This window comes from Phyllostomus discolor, chromosome 8, assembly GCF_004126475.2.
Source record: "Phyllostomus discolor isolate MPI-MPIP mPhyDis1 chromosome 8, mPhyDis1.pri.v3, whole genome shotgun sequence".
Lineage (NCBI taxonomy): Eukaryota > Metazoa > Chordata > Mammalia > Chiroptera > Phyllostomidae > Phyllostomus > Phyllostomus discolor.
The window spans coordinates 103,533,661-103,553,859 of record NC_040910.2 but is presented as its reverse complement, the minus strand read 5'-3'; the positions used below and the strand labels follow the sequence as shown (position 1 = coordinate 103,553,859).

At 39.7% G+C, this 20,199-nt stretch overlaps 1 protein-coding gene and 1 non-coding gene across 3 annotated transcripts in view; one reads left to right on the top strand and one right to left on the bottom strand.

Moving 5' to 3' along the window:
- Positions 1 to 15,343, top strand: part of NPEPPS (aminopeptidase puromycin sensitive) — a 65,677-nt gene extending 50,334 nt beyond the window's left edge. For both annotated transcript variants that reach the window (XM_028519041.2, XM_028519044.2), the window contains exons 16-23: positions 1,499 to 1,633; positions 2,920 to 3,139; positions 5,895 to 6,037; positions 6,480 to 6,536; positions 11,019 to 11,126; positions 11,898 to 12,053; positions 12,326 to 12,373; positions 14,491 to 15,343. In XM_028519041.2, coding sequence (XP_028374842.1) covers positions 1,499 to 1,633; positions 2,920 to 3,139; positions 5,895 to 6,037; positions 6,480 to 6,536; positions 11,019 to 11,126; positions 11,898 to 12,053; positions 12,326 to 12,373; positions 14,491 to 14,643 — 1,020 coding nt within the window. In that variant the 3' untranslated portion in view covers positions 14,644 to 15,343. The remainder of the gene's footprint in view (positions 1 to 1,498; positions 1,634 to 2,919; positions 3,140 to 5,894; positions 6,038 to 6,479; positions 6,537 to 11,018; positions 11,127 to 11,897; positions 12,054 to 12,325; positions 12,374 to 14,490) is intronic.
- On the bottom strand, positions 4,154 to 4,260 carry LOC114504341. Its single transcript, XR_003685125.1, has one exon. It is a non-coding gene; the product is annotated as a U6 spliceosomal RNA (small nuclear RNA).
- Positions 15,344 to 20,199: the final 4,856 nt, after the last annotated feature.

The window sequence follows — 20,199 nt, the reverse complement described above, 5'->3', positions numbered from 1 at the left end:
ATAGTATTGTCTACATATTTGCCTTTATGTCAGGTAAGATAAGCAGTTACAAAGGGATAGGATTAAAGAGGAAGAAATAGTAGACTACGTGTAAAGTCACATTAACCAGAACACTTGTAGGCTTGCAGTTTCAAACTGTCCTGTCATTGTAATGACATGTTAACTTCAAATGATGTGTTGTCATCATATGTGTACAACTATAATCAAGTGAGAGCAGACGTATAATAACCAGTTTGTGTCACTGAAATGTGAAATTTCTTTAGCTGGTGTTTTTGAACAATTTTATAAAAACAGTTGGTAAATATTATTTTTTCATTATGCTGTACTCTGTACTTTTCATAATGAAAATATCTACTACAAACTTTTCTCCCTGTTAATACCTTCTTAATAGGAATTACACATTGGTTGGACTTTTGTGCTTTTCTGTAAAGAGACATTTCTCCTTCTGTTTTAATTTTTTCTTAAAGATTTTATTTATTTTCAGAAACAGGGGAAGGGAGGGAGAAAGAGAGGGAAAGAAACACCACTGTGCGAGAGAAGCATCAGTTGGCTGCCTCTCGCACGCCCCCACTGGGGACCTGGTCTGTCACCCAGGCGTGTGCCCTGACTGGGAATCGAATCCATGACCCTTGGGTTCACAGGCCAGCACTCCATCCACTGAACCACACCAGCCAGGGCTTGTTTTAATTTTTTAAATACACTCAGTGGAATACTATATTTCCATTTGAAATTATAATCTGAAAGATTAAATAGCAATATGAACATTTTCTTATAAGAGAGGAAACATGATGTATACTATGATTGTATTCAGGTAAATAAAGGCATTATTCCGACAGTAAAAAATAAAGGTAATCAATAAAATAAGTTATTTTAGAATTGTGAGGTGATTTTTACTATTTATTTGTAAATAGTAAAATATTTGTATCTTGTACAAATAGTGTATATAAATACACTGCTGTATTTACATACAATATAGCATATGTAAATACTGTCACAAATATTTTTGATTGTTGGCAGTCAAAGAGAATGAGTCAGTGATAACCTCACTTCAAAAATCATATGAACTGTCTTTTAAGTCCATATAATGCTTTTTGAGGCTCTGGGCTCAATAGAGCAATGTTTGTAAAGGCTTAGCCTTCCTCGGAGATTGTCTGAGTGTTGTTACATATAGTAAATGTTTTCTGTAAAACAGTCTACGGAAGTTAGAAGTAGAAACTTGCCCATATTACGTCTTCTGCCCTTGTCACGTTCTTCCCACTGTCCCTCACTCAGGCCCCTGCCATGTCACGTTTCTGTTTTCTTTTGCCTCTGTATTCATTTTTGATAACTGATTTCTGTCTTTATGTGTTGTTTCATTTTAACCCCTGTCTGTTGGTATATGTGATCTCTGTTTTCATCCAGATACACTAACCGCCAAAGCTCCTTTCACACCTACAAAAGATTGACTTAAAAAAATAAATGCAGCTGTTTCAATAATGCCTACTGGATATCTTTTCAGTTAAACCTGGGAACAGTTGGGTTTTATCGGACCCAGTATAGCTCGGCCATGCTGGAAAGCTTATTACCAGGCATTCGTGACCTTTCTCTGCCCCCTGTGGATCGACTTGGATTACAGAATGACCTCTTCTCCTTGGTGAGCCTCTCTCAAGTAGTATGATGGATTTTGTTGATTAAAGGATTTGGTTTTTCTTGGAGTGTCCAAGCGAAACACAATTAAAAGAATATACAGTGTGGTTCTTCCTGAAGGTTGAATGCTTTTAGGATTAGAGCAAATGACTAATTATTAATTAACATGACAAGAGTGAACCTACATAATTCACCAGAAACATACCCCATTTCACTACTCCTAAGCCAGCTTTTTACAACTGTACTTAAACTACCCTTTGCATCACAGAAATTCTTTTCGATAGAAATCAATATGAGCCTTGAAGAAACTTCCCTACTGATGTGATTTTTAAAAAATACTTAATTGATTCAGAGTGATTTATATTTTTCTAAAATAGTGGCTGTACTTTGCTGGGAAAGTCTAGAATTTTTTAACATTCCATTACTACTCAAGTATACTAGCCCATTGGCTTTAGAATCCTATTTATCTTTGGTTTTGTTCCAGAGGAGATTTAAAGCAGCAGTTGGTAGTATTATCTTTATGACACCGACATAGGTTAGGTAATTTCTAGGTGTCTTTACTGTGATAAAATTGTCAGATTCCTCCTAGTGTTCCTTTAAATTGGACTTGAAGTTTTCCCTCCCCTCTGCAGTAACTGGTTTTGGATTCCTCCTTTGTATAAACACAGATTAGCATTGATGCACAAAACCTCACATCTGCTGATCTCATTGCTGAAAGAGACCTGTCCCAGGAGAGTGGTGTGTTTGTGCAGTTGGCTGCCGTAACAGAAGTTCTTTTTCCTAACTCTCTCAGCTAATTCTGAAAGGACTCTGAATTGGTAGTGCCTTCCCAGTGTGTGTTCTTTTAGCAAAAGACGGGCTCAAGTTGACACAGTTTGCAGACCCAGTTTTGAAAGAGCCTCTGTCAAACCAAAGCCCAAATAATTTTGAAACTTTTTCTAAAAGTATGAAAATTTTCAAAAGAAAAACAAAGCCAAGGCCCCTGAAACTGAATAGAAATAGAACGTTAACTATTTTCTTTATTTTTTAAAATTCTTTCCAAATTTGTAGAATTTTAGCATATTTTTAAGTGGCTCTTTTATAAATAGCAAAAAAGGTAAATAAGAAATGCTCTCATATAGGGTTTGTAGTCTATAAAAGTCTAATGTTCGGAGCTTACGTAGACTCATTTCCTTTAAACCAAAGAGATGACTGACTAGCAGTAGATAATGCCAAGAATGCATGCCTGTGTTTTTTGTTTTGTTTTTGTTTTTGTTTGAAGACTAGATTAATTTATATTTTTTCCTATCCCAGGCTCGAGCTGGAATCATTAGCACTGTAGAGGTTCTAAAAGTCATGGAGGCTTTTGTGAATGAGCCCAATTATACTGTATGGAGCGACCTGAGCTGTAACCTGGGGATTCTCTCAACTCTCTTGTCCCACACAGACTTCTATGAGGAAATCCAGGAGTTTGTGAAAGATATCTTTTCACCCATAGGGGAGAGACTTGGCTGGGACCCCAAACCCGGAGAAGGTAATGGATGTACTGAATGGGGAAAGAGTTGACCAGAAATTGGTCCTTTTTTACCCACCTGTGGTTAATAGCAGTGGCATCATCTTTGTATCTGCTAGATGTTACTCTGTATTCAGCTAGCTAGAATTTAAGACTTAGGTCTTTTATGCCTACTTGTGAACTTACCTGGGTCTCCAACATAAAAACAGTGCAGGTTATGTTGTGTGTATTCATTGCCAAATATGATTTGTGCATAAATGAACGGTGGACATAAAAGTCCTTTATGAGCTCCAAAAGCCCATTTATAGTCAAGAGAAGCTATAGGGAATTTTGGATTATTTTATTTATTATTACCATAAATACTTTATATACAACTTATAAAGGTGTTGAGAGACACAGGGGCCAGTTTTCTGAAATAGGAAGTTATTTGGCCTTCCACATATATTCTCTCCTCTGTGAGAGAAGGTTGAGAATGGTGACTTCAGGGCTATAATGCAATTATTTTCTATCATCTGCTAATCACTAAAAGTAGTATTTCCTCCTGACCAGTCTTGGGAGGGAAACACTATTCTGACTTCTTTTACCCTAGATTAATATTGTTTCTTCTAGAATTCTATATAAATGGAAGCATATTTATTCTGTTCTTTTTTAAAATACTTTTTTAAAAATTTTAGGGGGAAGGGAAGGGAAAGAGGGGGAGAGAAACATCAATGTGTGGTTGCCTCTTGCACACACACCCCCACCAGGGACCTGGCCCACAACCCCGGCACGTGCCCTGACTGGATATCAAACTGGCAGCCCTTTGGTTCGCAGGCCAGCACTCAATCCACTAAGCCACACCAGCCAGGGCGTATTTATTCTGTTCTTATATCTGGCTTCTCTCACTCAGTATGATCCAGGTTGTTCATTCCTTTTTATTGCTGAGTAGTATTTCATTGTATGAATATGCCACAACTTTTTTTTAGTGCAAAATTATAAAATTTTTATTTCTTCACAGTTAAACATAATCAACTGCCTTGACATTTTAGAACATTCAAAAATATGGAACACTTCACAGATTTGCTTGTTATCCTTACACAGGGCCCATGCTAATCTTCTCTGTATTGTTACAGTTTTAGTGTATGTGCTGCCAAAGTGAGCACAAATATATACCACAACTTATTTGGCCACTATACTATTGCAAATCCATCAGATTTGTGTGTTAGGGTAATTTCTTTTGAGGTGTAACAAATATACCATAAAATGCACACTTTAAAAATTCCGTTCAGTGCTTTTTAGTATGTTCACAAGGTTGCACAACTTTTACCACCATCTAATTCCAGAACAATTTCTTTACCCTCATAAGAAACTCCATATATGGGTTTGGCTAGGGTGAGGGTGGAGTGGTGGGGGGTAAATGCAGACAACTGTAATTGAACAATAAAATAATTTTTTAAAAAAAGAAATCCTATGCCAATTAGCAGTTACTCTCCATTCTCTGGAGAATTGACAACCCCAGTCCTAGGCAATCCACTAATGTGTTTTCTAGCTTGTGTATTTTTTTGAAGACTTTTATTTATTTACTTTTAGAGAGAGGGGAAGGGAGGGAGAAAGAGGGAGAGAACCATCAATGTGCAAGAGAAGCACTTTGATAAGTTGCCTCTCACACCTACAGGCCAGGTGTGTGCCCTGACCTAGAATCGAAATGGCAACCTTTTGCTTTTCAGGATGATGCCCAAGCCACTGAGCCACATCAGTCAGGGCTTATCTCATGGATTTGCCTATTCCAGACATTTCACATAAATGGAATCATACCCTTTGTGGCCATTTGTGTCTGGCTTCTTTCAGTTGGCATGTTTTCAAGGTTCATTCATGCTTCATATTATCACTTCATTACTTTTTATAGCTGAAATAATATCCCATTGTATGGATATATGGTGCCACATTTTGTTTGTTCGTCTTTGATAGATGTTGGATTATTTCTACTTTTTGACTTTATGAATGTTGCTATGAACATTTGTATACAAGGTTTTATGTGTACATATACTTTCATTTCTCTTGGGTATATACTTAAGAGTGGGATTGCTGGGTCCTATGGTAACTGTGTGTTTAACCTTTCTAGGACTTGCCAGATTGTTTTTCTCTGTGGCCACACCGTGTTACATTCCCACCAGCAAGGAATGAGGGTTCTAATTTCTCCACATCCTTGTCAACACTTATTGTCTGTCCTTTTCTTTATGCTAGCCATCCTGTTGGGTGTGAAGTGGTGCCTCCTTGTGGTTTTGATTTGCATTTCCCTGCTGACCAGTGATATTGAATATCTTTTATGTGTTTATTGGCTGTTTGCATATCTTTGGAGTAAAAGACCTGTCAGATTTTGATTTTAATGATCTAAGATTTCAGTTTATTATATATAGTTTATTAATTCTGTATGTGGACTTTCTCTGAATCTTGCATTAAAATTGCATGATCTAAGCCTGTTCTTTCACACATAATTCTTACTTATGGACTCATTACCTGGACGGTGTAATTACCTAAGTGGAGTGAACATTTAAATTCAGATAGTCAGAATTTGTGGATATAGATAAAGTCAGCAATTTATTTGCATGTCTAGTCTGTTTAGCACTTCATTTCACTCTTATGATTTGATCAATTTAAATCATATGTTCTTTCAAGTACTAAGGTAATTGTTTATTTTAAATTGCAGACGTGGTATAACACAATTATATCTAGGTGGCATATTTGTAAAAATCGGCGTTTTGAGTAGTTCTGTGTATCTCTTTTACTTCTCAAACAGGTCATCTAGATGCACTCCTGAGGGGCCTGGTCCTGGGCAAACTAGGAAAAGCAGGACATAAGGCAACGCTAGAAGAAGCCCGCCGTCGGTTTAAGGACCATGTGGAAGGGAAACAGATTCTCTCCGCTGATCTGAGGAGTCCTGTAGGTTTTCATAATGAATTACCTTGATTTTTAGGTGACTGCATCGTTTCTGTGTAGTGTGGAATGTATTTAATAGTAACTAAAAATGACCTAAGTACTGACCCAAAGTCATGTTAGACCCCGTTTTAATGTATTCCATGTAGGTGGTTTGTAGATAGCTTCTCACTTGTTTCAAGTCTCTCAGTCCTCATTATGGTGCTAAACGGTGGTTATCAGTGCACATTCCCTTGAGAAAGCTGGTGTGCTCTGTTACTTATGACATGCCGCCTGCCTTTCTGGTTCATGTGGGCCCTTAGCTCCTTGCCACAGTTTGCGTGTAGCCTCTCCATGTAGCTATGTACAATTTTTTAACTTGCTTTCTGTCTTTTCTTAACATTAGAAAATTTGGAACAAGATCCATTTAATCAGGTTCCTTCTTTCTTGTTCCTGTCTTCTCTTACAGGTATATCTGACGGTCTTGAAGCACGGGGACGTCGCTACCTTAGACGTTATGATGAAGGTACGTAAAGTTGGAAAGGGCCCACATTTTTTGCTTTTCAGCTTGGATTAACACAGATAGTATGAGCTTTCTGGGGTTAAAAAAGTCCTGGCAAAAGAAATATATGCAGGTATGCATATTTCAGACACCAAATATTAAAAAACAATAGGAGAAATACACATGGTCTGTCCAGAAAAAGTCTGTCCATTGTTAATATAATGAGAATAGTTTGTGTGACATCCGCGTAACCTGGCAGCCAAGGCGAGTGGACTGGAATGCGCATGTGTGAACAATGATGGCTTCACTGTACTAGTCAGTGGGGACAGTAGATGCTGTCGAGTGAGTATGTGTACTCTGTGGCCATTGCATTCAAAAGGGCTGAGTGAGACATTTTGCATCAAGTTTTGCATTAAGCTTGAATGTTTGTCCACGGAAGCTATTCATATGATTCAGAAGGCTTTCGGGGACAATGAATGCAATGAGTGCAGTGCAAATAAAAATGTGGCTCAAACGCTTCAAAGATGGTCGAGACCATGTTGGAAATAATCCACATTCTGGAAGGCCTGCGACAAACAGAACACCTGAGAATGTTGAATGTGTACAGGCTGCAATCAAAAAGGTCATTGACTGACAGTGTGAGAACTAGAAGCTGATCTGGAGATTCTAAAACCTACTATGTCCAAGATTTTGACACAGGATCTTTGGCATGAAATGTGTCATGGCAAAATTCATTCTGCAGCTTCTGCTACCATAGCAAAAGGAATGCCGTGCTACTGTTGCTAATGACTTGATTCAAACCGCTACCAATAAATCAGATTTCCTCAAGAAGGATAACCAGAAGTGAATCGTGGGTCTATGGCTATGATCTGGAAACGAAGAGCCAGTCATCCCAGTGGAAGTTGCCTGGTTCTCCTTGCCCGAAGAAGGCATAGCAGTCACAGCAAGATCAAGACCATGTTCATGTGCTGTTTGATTGGGAAGGTGTTGTCCATCATGAGTATGCCCCTGCAGGCCAAACAATTAATAAGGAGTCCTACCTCAATGTTCTTCAGGGTTGAGAGACGGCCATACAATGCAAACAGCCACAGCTGTGGGCAGTTGGTGATTGGCAGCTTCATGATGACAGCACTCCCGCTCATGCATCACATCTCATGTAGCATTTTTTGTGAAAAATCAAATCACCCAGGTGACTGAGCCCTGCTATAGCCCAGATTCAGCATTCTTCGCCTCCTGACTTTTCCAAAAACCAAAATCACCTTTGAAGGGGAAGATGTTTCAGACCGTCATTGAGATTGAGGAAAAGACGATGGGCAGCTGATGGCAATTCCAACAGAGGATTTTGCAGAGCATTTTGAACAGTGGAAGAGATGCTGGGAGAACTGTGAGGACCCAAGGTGCCTTTATTGAAGGGGACTGAGGCATCATTGTCCTGTGTACGATGTTTCTTGTATCTTGTGTCTTCTTCAATAAATGTCTCTACTTTTCATAGGATGTGGCTGGATACTTTCTGGACAGGCCTCATATAATGCCTGTTCACGTATACCTCCAGCATAATATAAAAGATAATCCAATTTTTTTGCTTCTTATTTCTACTTACAAGTTTATATATCTTCAGTCTTTTTTTTCTAGAGAGTGGGGTAGGGAAGGAGAAAGTGAAGGAGAGAAACATTGTATGAGAGATACATCAATTGGTTGCCTCTCGAACACCCCCAACTGGGGACCTGCCCCACAACCCAGGCATGTGCCCTGACTGGGAATCGAACAGATGACCTTTTGGTTTGCAGGCTGGCATTTAATCCACTGAGCCACACCAGCCAGCGCTGTATCTTCAGTCTTAACACTGAAATGTTTATTAATTTTGATTAATCAAGTCATGTTCTTAAAATTTTCCTCTTCAGTGTAAACTTACTTGGGGTTCTGCCCATTTTAAACAAAGGTTTGTTTCTGTACTTAGAAAAGGATAGATGATCAGGTATCGCAAGGTTTGAACTATGCCAGTGCCTCTTATGAATGGAGAAGAAATTAATTCACCTGACTGCATAGCCTCTGTAGTTTTCCCGGGGTAGTTGGCATATAATTAAACTCTGGCTTAAAAAAACATATAGGCAAAACTTGCCCTGTATTTATAATGGCAGTGACCTGTTTGAAAGTCCTAATAGCATGGAACAAGTGATGTCTTTAGTCCCTGTCCGTGCAGTTATCAGTCTAAGGGATAACTTGACTCTATTGGTTGCATTAGAGGTGAAGGGAGCTGAGTCTACCTATTACCATCAGATAAAATGTGCAGAATGTGCCTAAATACTCAAATCATCAATCAGACCTATAAAGCCCATTATTGAAAGATCCCCACTCGGGGGGATGAACAGGATATGTATGAGATATGCTTTTATACTTCCAAGTATAATGTAACGTAATATTTTCTGACCCCAAGTGGATCAGAATTGCAAATCTAATTTCTAATATTTTAGTTTTAAGCAAATCCTATTTAAAAGATGAGAATGTTCTGAAAAATATAAACTTTATTTGTTTAAGACACTGTATCTCAAAATGTGCTCCTTTAGCCCTCTTGTATAAGGATTTCCTTCCTAACAGTGTAAGAGTGTACTGTGGGTTTACTTTTCAACTAAATGACAGTAAGGTCCCTTCTCATTCTAAATATTCTGTGAACCTATGCACACTATAAAACATATATTTCTTTGCATACTACATGAGATATGTTGTGGGTTTTGCTATTCCATAAAAGGTATTAGACGGAATAGGGGTTCTGAAATTTTCATGACAGATACCTTGACATTTTCATGTCATGGCATTCTTTTAAGACTTTATACTAGTATGTGTATTTGATGAGAATTTGCATCTGGTTAACACAAGGGAGCTCACAATAATTCAGCCTTACTATGGAAAGAACTCTCATGAGAACAAAATCAGAGTTCTTTAAAAAAAAAAACAATTGATGAGAGATGAGGACGAGTGTTTTTGTTCGTAATTTAGGAAAAATAAGGCAGGATAAAAAATAACCCGAATTCAAAGTGTATTTGAAATGGGTGTTATGGTGCCATCTAGTGGACTAGTGTAACAGGTTCTCTTTGGAGGAAAAAATGCTTCCTGAAAGCATTTTCGTACCTAGAGTCCTAGACCTGAAAACGACCTTAGAGATCATCTGTCTACCCCACTCATTTTACAGATGAGGAAACAGAAACCAGGAAAGGTTAAGGACTTAGTTAAGATCACACAGCTAGTTAGAGGCAAATGGGGACTAGAACCTGGGTCCCCAGACTCCTACCTATTTTACCACACTGTGGCTCAGAAGAGTCCAAAGGAAAGGAGGAGGAAACTAGTTGCTGTATGGGGTCTCCAGACCCTGGTCAGTGTTAAATCTTCAGAGAGCGAAAATGACTGAGGGAGTCTGTAAATTGTCTTGGAGAGGTATCTCGTACATTTATGGTTCTAATTTTTTAAAATATATAATATCTTTCTGATATGAAAAAAGATTTTGTGTATTAACTATGAATGATTTAAAGACTAGAACCCCAGAAAGAAGAAAATAAAACTTAGTTCTAATTTTAATATATTGGGTCACAAAAATAGCACTTGTAATGTGATCTTATTTTTGACTTAACAAAGTACATATAGTAGTAACTTGAGTTTTTTTCTTTCTGCTTCTCGGTTTTCTTCTGCATTCAGCATGTGCTGCTAACTGCACTTTTAAAATGTAATGAAAGCCCCAACCAGTGTGGCTCAGTGGTTTGGGCATCATCCTGCAAAGCAAAGTGTTCTGGTTCACTTCCCAGTCAGGGCGCATGCCTGGGTTGCGGTCTGGTCCCCGGTTGACATATGTACAGGAGGCAACCAATCAATGTTTCTCCCCTTTCCTTACTCCCTCCCTTGCCCTCTCTCTAAAAATAAATATTAAAAACAATAAAAATATAATGATGCGTGATGTTACTGATCAGAAACCATTATTAATAAATGTTAACATTTTGGTGTGTTTTCAGAGATTTTCCCCCTTAACGTTTAATTTTTTAAAATTTAGAATAATTTTGCTTTGTCTCCTTTTTCCAGTTAATAGATCAAGAACATGTTTATGTCACCAAAATTCTGAAAATGTTATTTTCAGTAATTCATCATATGTGTTTCCCACTATTACAAATTAAATTGATGACCATGAGTGGATTAGTAATGATAAGTTTATTCATATAATACAGAACATTAGTCAGGCACCACTGATGTAAATAATTTGGCCATGAAAATCTTGATGTAAACTGCTCAGACTGAGGACAAGCCATTCGTATAGGAAGCACTGAAATGTAGTGACTTACTAAAATGACATATGAGGGGTTTAGTGCCCAAACATCTTGAAAGTATTCTCATGTTCATTTCATACCCTGCAGTCTTAGCCAATGAGGATGTAGAGTGAAAGTTTCATTGTATTGGGGACAAAGCTCATAAGCATATGCATAACCTCCAGGGGAGAGTTAACACTCTTTTGTTTTTTCACTATAGCTTCATAAACAAGCAGATATGCAGGAAGAGAAAAACCGAATTGAAAGAGTCCTTGGGGCTACTTCTTCACCTGAATTGATTCAAAAAGTCCTCACGTTTGCACTTTCAGTAAGTTACAATGTAAACTGCTCTCAGAGGAATTGTTACCTACTGATCCATGGCAAGTGTCTTTGAGCATCTCCTTGATCTGCCTTAACCATAGAGTAAGGCTTCCTCTCAGTCCAGGGCAGTGATTTTCAGCCTTGTTCATCTCACGGCACACATAAACTAATTACTAAACTATTGTGGCACACCAAAAATATATTTTTTGCCAATCTGGGGAAAAAAAGGGTATAATTTTGATTCATTCATACTAATGGCTATTGTTGTGTTGACTGTTGTCATTTTTTTATTTGACAATAAATCTAAGGGAAAAGAAGTCAGTGCCCCTGACTAAATAGTCAGGTGTTTCATGTTTTAAAAATTGTTGCAGCACACCAGTTGAAAATTGGTGGTCTAGGAAAACTGGAATGAGCTTTTGTTACGGTCCTCTATGTCTTCCTCCAGTGATAAGGGTCAGAGTAGCTGGGAGAGGAGAGAGACCGGAAAGCCAACTTGTCCCTGTGCCTACCTTCTGCCTCTTCCCTTTCTTACCCTGTAGACGAAGCCCAAGCAAGTATCTGTTGAACAGCCTGCCCGTACCCGTCTCAATGCCTTATTCTCATTTTGGCTGATCTTTGGGTTAAATGTCCCCTTTGTTGGAAGCTTGTGGTGCCAGTTATTCCTAAAACAGGGCACGAGTGTCTTCAATGCAATTACTTGGGTACCTCAGCAACATTTGCCCTTTGTGGCACCAGACGATGTTTTGGATACAGTAGACTTTTCTCTTTCTATTTTCAGGAAGAGGTACGTCCACAGGACACTGTATCAGTAATTGGTGGAGTGGCTGGAGGCAGCAAGCATGGAAGGAAGGCTGCTTGGAAATTTATAAAGGACAACTGGGAAGAACTTTATAATCGATACCAGGGAGGTTTCTTAATATCCAGACTAATAAAGGTATGTGAAGATTTTTATTTTGAGTACCTTGCTTATCATGGAGGTTATTGAGAGACATTCAGGATTCACTAGACCCATAGATTATGGTCATTGTTCTTTCAGAGTTTCCTTAGTTATTAGCCTAATTAAAGTACTTCCCCATCACCCATCCTGCATCCTCTAGAACAAACTGAAGTTAGGAGAGAATAGAATCATTCGTTTTTAGGGTGAATGAAGTTTGTTTCAAGCTTCTTTCAGTTGCACTTACTGTTTAAACCATTGTTTTTTTTCAGCTATCAGTTGAGGGATTTGCAATTGATAAAATGGCTGGAGAGGTTAAGGTAAGGAAAGTACTGTTAACGTTTCACTTTTCACTCTGGTAAACAAAAACACTAACCAACCTATAATCATCGCATGTTGGGGAATGTATTTTAGTGTCTCTCTCTCTGTCTCCTTTTTTTTTTTTTTTTTTTTTTTTGGCTTAGAGAAAGACAACTTAGGTTGATTCTTTAATGCCTGAAGAATTTAGAGTTGGAATCATCTTTGAGGGAGTTGAAATGTGGTTCAAAGAATGTGGAACTTGGAATCAGTTGACCCGGGTGTAAAGCTGTGCTCTGCGTTGGCTGTTGTACTTCAAGCAAGTTTTTTAACCCCTATGAGCTTGTCTCTTGTCTGTAAAATGGGGTGATGATAAGATTGTTATTTAGCTTAAGTGACATAGTGGAGCTGGGACAGAGTAGGTCCTTGATATTAGTTCTTTTTCCCTTTCTAATAACCTGTGTAGGTGACTATGTAGGAATTTTCCCTCTTAGCCTTTAAAAGGTTAATAATGAGTACAGTGATAAAGTTCAGCATGTGGGGGAGAAATATACACTGATTAGGAAAATCTTAACTTTAAGCCTTCCATTGCATTTAATTGTGAAGTATTTACATAAAGTGTCATTTTCACCTTCACCTTTTTTGAAGGCAAGGTGGTTATCAGGTGTAGATTTGGAAATTCCACACCTGATTCACTCTCTGAGCTAATGGCAGGAATAAGATTTTAAGATTTCAGATCCTAAGAAAACAGTGAAAGACTTGATCTTTGCCTTCATTTAGTATTGTGCACTGTATTATGGAAACAATTTATTTGTACAGATAAGTATTCTGAAGGAGAAATACGTATAATGGGCTTGGAGGGGAGGGCAGTGGCCAAGCTAAGGCTTGTAAGACAGGTAGGTAGAAGCCAGACCGTGGAGGACTTTATAGCCCATATTAAACTTTTCCAAAGAATGAAAGGGCCTTGAAGGCTTATAAACAAAGGAGGGACTTGACCTGATTTGTATTACAAACACCTCGGCCAGGCTGCAGTGTGGGGAATAGTTTGAAAGGGGGAAGAGAGGATGTGGGGAAGCGAACCCTCTAAGCAAGAATGATATAGCAGCTGGGAAGAGGTGAAATAAAGAATGAGATTTAGGGGCCTGATTTTGTTAACCTTTAATTAAACAAATATTTACTGAGTGGCTTCTCTGTGTTATGAACATGTGTAGGAGCTGTGGGGGAAGTCAAGGATAAGTCCCAGGTTTCTGTTGTGTAAATGCTGGTGTTGTTACAAAAGTAAGTTGCATCTTACTTGGGCCCTAAGAATCTAATCATGATAAGGAGCCTCAGAGCAGGAACCTTTGTCATCTATGTAAATAAAGTTATGGATTTTTAAAAGGTCTAGACTTAATCTTATGAATTAGTCATTCTCTCTTTTAGTAACTACTAGTTCAAAGGAAGGACCCCATCGTTTTGCTGGCTGGTATTTAAGAGTTGGCTTTGTTTTCTATGAAACCAGGTAGACGTCATTAGAAAATGAATTCAATCCTGAATCAGTAATAAATTATAATAAAATCAGAGGCAGTTATATGAAAAATGTGAGTCAATGGAGTATGAAATTACTAGGGTGTAGCAGCAATGTAAGCTCCTTGGTTTTATCGTCCCTTACAAATCTTTATTTGAAGCAGCCAAAACGTGTTGAGTTCCGAGTACTCTGTGCCAAGTATTACACTGATGGTTTATATGGGTTGCCTCTTCAGTCTTCTGGACTAAATGTTTCCTAGTAGGCTAGAAAACAGACTTAGAGCAGTTAATTTAAAGTCATAGGCTAGTATGTGATCGAGCCTAGATGCAAGTCCCAAGCCTTATTCCAAAGCCTAGATTAACCACTGGTCAATGAGACTAAAAGAAGGTTGTAAGTTTTGTCTCTACTGTTAACTTTTGATTAGGTTTTAAGCATATAATACTTAGGGGAGAATTCCTGTAGGCAGGTTCCAAGACCTGCTGCGTTTCTTTTCACCTGGGAGTCGCAGTACTAAATTGTCAGAGTGAAGCTTATGAACCCTTTACAGAGCAGTGGGTGTTTTTTCATGATCTGTGATACTAACCTCTCACTGTCGCTAGTAACGATCCTACATTCTCAATTGTTTTATACCAGGCTTTCTTCGAGAGTCACCCGGCTCCTTCAGCTGAGCGCACCATCCAGCAGTGTTGTGAAAATGTCCTGCTAAATGCTGCTTGGCTAAAGCGAGATGCTGAGAGCATCCACCAGTACCTCCTTCAGCGGAAGGCCTCGCCACCCACAGCGTGAACCCTGAGCGTGGCGCACTGCGGTTCTGCTGCTTCGCTGCAGGGATGAGGTGGAGCTACCGAACAGCTGATTCATATACCAAGAATTTGGAGTCTTCTTTCAAACCAGTGGGGGTTGGACAATGAATGTAGTTAACTGGTTCCTGCTCACACTCCAGAATTAAAATCTATTGAAAAAGGAAAGTCAGCAATTCAGCAAAAAAAAAAAAGAAAAAAAAAAAAAAAAGAACATAATAATAAAAAATAAAAATGTAAATATGATAGTAATAAAATAGAGCATAATGAAACTGTGAAACTTCCTGAAGCCTTGTCAGTGGTTAAAAGTATTTAACACTCTCCTGTTAATGACAGATGTTCTGTTTTTATAACCTATGGAAAGGAAACTAGAGGCTTCTGGGTGAAGAGGATTTTTGTGAAGTGGGTTCTGCAAGCAGCCTACAAGCCCAGGGTAGCGTCCATTGCAGGGAACGGTTAAACACGAAAGGCCGATAGCTGGTATAACAGACAGAATCTGTGCGTAATTCCAAGTGGGGTTTTTTTTTTTTTTTTTTTTGGCATGGGGACTGATCAGGAAGACATATTTTCCTGCATAACGCAATCCAAACCAAGGATTGTAGTTTTCCTCTTTGCCTTCCCTTCTGTGTGACCCCTTGGCCAAAAAAAAAAAAAGAAAAGAAAAAAAAACCAAAAAGAAAAAAAAATGACCTATCCAGGTCTGGGTTTTTTCCTCCCCTTAGTTCCACCCCCAGCACCCATCCCCGGTGTCCTTCTTAGATAAGAAATAATAAGGAAACATCTTTTATAGCCACATTAAATAAGAGAAACTGATATTCATTTTTTCTTTCTTTTTAAATGACTTCTAAAAACCCTGAAAGGCATATAGGTGACACAATAGAAATGAAAAGGTTTTTCAGCCAGAACTTTCTGAAGGAGGTCATTCTGCTGAAAATGGTCTTAGTTGTCTTAGGCCAACTGTGAAACCTCTTTACGACAGTATCTACACTGGCTTCTTCTGGTTCCTCTGGGGCATGTGAGAAGTCAGTGGCGCCCGCCCCAGGGCCTGCGTATGTTAGTGGTGACTGCTGAAAGACAGCGGCAAAGACGCTAAGCCGGCGGAGTGCCACTCTCTGCTTCAACAGTGTGTCCTACTAACAAGCCTCGCCTCCCTAACCCAGTGAGTTTTAACTCCACATCTCATTCCTTTCTCTGTCCCTATGCTTTTTCCTTTCTTTTCTTTTTCCCCCCTTTTCCTTTTATTTTTCTTTTAAAAATACTTTTGTGTTATTAACAGGAATTCATATTTGGTGTGGCTTAACTATTTCAGAAGGTCATCAGATTGTGAGACTGCTTCCTTGAAACATTTTTGTGCTATTGTTTTAAAAAATAATAATTAAAAAAACAGTTGGCGTTAATAAAAATGTCAATGTGAAATTGATGTCCTCATTCTTTTATCTCTTTGATAAGAAACTGAAAACTTTACTATCATTCAGTAGGACTATAGGTTTTACTACTGTAGGATATTTGAATCTAACAAAATCCAGTTCCTAAATTCCTAATGAATAGTACCCAAACAGAAGAACCCTAATGTTCCTTCTAAATTAGTTCTCAAAAATCTTGGAGCTCCTTAGAGTGGGCGTTCAGAAGTTGAGACCATCAAGGCTTCCTTATGCAGATGCTGAGCTCAGGGCTTTCCTGTCCAGGGGTGTCCCCAAGCGCATGCAGCTCAGGATGGCTATGAATGCAGCCCAACACAAAATCGTAAATTTACTTAAAACATTATGAGATGTTTTTTTGTGTGTGATTACGTGTCTCATCGTATTTATTGTGTGGCCTAAGACAACTCTTCTTCCAGTGTGGCCCAGAGACACTAAAAGGTTGGACACCCCTGCTAGGGATTCTCTCTAGGCATATGCAAAGCAGATGCACAAGACTGAGAAAAATTCTGATTTGATAAAAGAACTTTAGCCCTGGCTGGTGTGGCTCAGTGGATTGAGTGCCGGACTGCGCCAGCCTGCAAATCAAAGGGTCGCCGGTTTGATTACCAGTCAGGGCACATTCCTGGGTTTCGGGCCAGGTTCCTGGCGGGGGTTTGGGGCGGGTGGCACCAGAGAGGCAACCACACATTGGTGTTTCCCTCTTTCCCCATTCCCCTCTGTCAAAAAATAAAATATTTTAGCTTCAGCATACATGCAAGTTTTGTGTATAACAGCTTGGCAGTTTGAACTATGATAGGGGAGAGGTTGTGATGACTATCTTCCATTTTCCCTTCGGAACTACTCCATACACCCTCTGGGCCCCAGGCGTTACTGCTGACCCACGTGGACGGCATTAACAAGCTCTTTTGCCCTCTCACTTCAGGTTTTGTTGATCCAGTTACCATAGCAACACCCTCCAGATCAAAAGGCATAGAAAAGGATGGTCAGGGAATTTATTCTCCCCCCTTCCTCATTGCCAGGTCACATGGGTTATCTGTGTCTCTCTACCAAAGACCATGACTCTTATTACACAGCCCTCCCTAGCTTCTAGCTCCTCCTCTTTGTCCCTTCAAATCTAGGGGCAGAAAGGATAACTCCTTCACTAGCTCTGACTGTTCCATCATTCCTTGTTGGTCTCCCTGAACTCTGCCCATGTCTGTGTCAATAGTCCCCTTTATGAAACCTTCCTCAAGTGACCCAGTTTGAGTGTGTTCTCTGTTTTCTGCTAATATCTTGCCTGGTTTGGGCACCATAGTCCTGGTGTGTAAAGGTCTTAGTCCAACCTTTTCTGTGTCAGATGTTTTATATATTGTTTGTCTCCCAGATAGCTCCCTATCATAGGTAACATACTTCCCTTACAGATGAGAAAGCAGGCTCAGAAAAATCCAGTAAAACGGTTAATACTGCAAACAACATTCAGAACCAGTGGTTAACCCAAGCTTGACAGTGTCCGAAATCTGTTCTCCCCACTAATGGTCATGGTTCCACAATTAGAAGACCGTATATTCGGACTCTACCCAAGCAATAGCTTTAAACATATTTAATGACTTGCCTTTTCCCTAATATTTCTTGGTTTAAAATTTTAGTGGAAATCAGAATGTTAAAAAGATGAATGTGTTGATCATTGCTGTAGGGAGTTTTATATTTTTTAATCATGTAAAGCAGTAAAGCCCTTTGGGGACACTGGGCAGTGCTGGGTGAATTCTTAACCGACAATTTCTAGGTACGCGCCTGCGCTGTGCAATGTGAGGGTTGTAGGATGGGTTCTGTAGCTTTAAGTGAACCCTTTCTATTGTATTCTGCAGAAAGGTCCTAGAACGTTATCAGAAAGACTTGGAGTCACACTTGCAGGGTTAGTGATGTTTTGTTTTTTTTTCTCTTCTCAGCAAGTCAGAAAAGCAAGCTTTTGGCAATATATTTATAGTGCTGAATCTATACTTAACAGACGGCATCATTTTTGACTGAATAACAACATATCTGGTATAGTTTTAGCATCTCGGAACTGTTTTTGTTTTGTTTATAAAACTATTTTTGTGACAGTGCAACATACCCAACCAGGACGGACTATGCCTTCTTGTACCAACCCTGCCAACGGGTCAGGGTGTTTGGGTTCAAATGCGAGAGTGAGACAGGAGACCCTGATGTTCGTAAAATACTAGGCCAAACAACTGCTTTCCCTGGGAAACCGAGTCAGAGACCGGCTGTTCTGCCAGTCCGTTTGATGGCGAGCGAGGTGGGTGGCAGTGCTGGAGGGAGAAGAGTCAGCTGGGTTGTCACTGCCATTTGTCAAGGACTCTGATTGCTTCTGTGATTCTGTTGCTGGTATCTGGCAGCGTTAGCTTTTACTAGTGAACTCCTGCTTCCAACATTGGGGTGAAATTAGCAACAGAAGGAACATAGCTTACTATCAGAATCTGTGCTCTCTCGGGAAAGTTGCCAGCGGCTGACAGCAGACGTTATACGCCAGTTCAGATGACAACTGGAAAGAAGAAGAAGGTCTGCTGGAGGTTAGGCGACCCTACCAGTTCGGTTCTCTCGAGGACGCTGCCTTCCCTCACACCCCCACCCCACAACCCACTCTAACCTTTATCATCGAGGTGACACACCGTGCACTTACATTACATTACACTGCCATTTCAACCCAGTCTGATGTCTCAGTGGACTTGTATTATATACACTGATCTTACAGATATTCCCAAAAAAGTTGAGAAGAAAACCGTATGTTGAATGGTGGGTGGTTTAATGGGAGAAGTCTCAAAACAAGAACATTGAATAGAAGATAATGGAGGGGAGAGAAACAGTTTATAAGAAGTACAAAACATCTAAAATTTTTAGGTGAATGAGATTATTGCTTTTCTAATGGGTCAGTTCCCTCTTTTCTCAGTGGGGCACTTGAAAGTTAGGAGAATGTAAAGGGGTGTTGACGATGAAGTTAATGCTGTGGCCCTTACAAGTATAAATAAGTGTCTCATCACCCTTCATTCTTGAAACGGTAAAAGAGTGCATGGACTCTCTCTACCGGATGGGTCTCCACTGCCGACAGTACACGACTTACGTAGATCTCTTGGCCTCCCAATCTAGTCTCTCCCTGCCCCTGCTGGCGCTCTTCCTATTCCCAGCAAATGAAAGCTTTTAGACCTGTGTGTCCAAATACAGCATGTATGATACAGCCACATGCAGCTGTTTCAGTTCAAATTAAATTTAAAAATGAAGTTCTTTAGTTGGACTAGCCACATGCAGCCAGTGGCTCCTCCACTGGGCAGCACAGACACAGATGGTGTCCGTCACTGAAGCTCTGCTGGACTGCCTGCCCTGTCCTACAACAGCAGATGCAAGTGTACTTGTTGTGAATAGTAGACAATTGCTACATGCTTTCTTTACCAACCTCGCTGTAATTCTCTATTCCTTTGAAAACACTATGTCACTAATCCCAATTCACTTTAAATTTTGTTTCTGTTCACCAATGTCATACACATTCATTTTCCAAATTTTGAAGGGAAAAAAAATAGGAAGTGACTACCCCTTCTTATCAAGCCACCTCCCTCTCAAAGACAGTCACGATGATTGACAGTTAAGTTTGGCACATAGTCACGATGATTGACAGTTAAGTTTGGCGCATATCCTTCCAGCCACGTTGTTAAAATCTAACTCGGCATTCGATTGCTTTTAGTCATGGAGGTGGGCCGTGCCCCCTTTGCTCGTTCCCCTTTGTAACCAGCACCGCACATTCAGTCTTTGCTGTGTGAAGCTAAGTGTGCCAGGCTCAGACCTGTGACCCTGATGTCGTGCTCTGTCATGAAGCTACTCCCCACAGATGCCTGGAGAACAAAGCGAGAGTTGGCAAACGTATACCCTGAGAAGCACTTCTTGTTCAGAGTCATTGGTTGACGAGCCCTGGCCTGCACACTGAAAGGCCACCGATGGATGTCTCACACATTGATCTTTCTCTCCGTCTCTTGTCCTCTCTCTAAAAATAAGTAAATAACATCTTTCTTTTTTTTTAATTTCAAAAATAGCCCTCACCCTGGCTGGTGTGGCTTAGTGGCTTAGTGGATTGAGCACTGGCCTGAGAACCAAAGGGT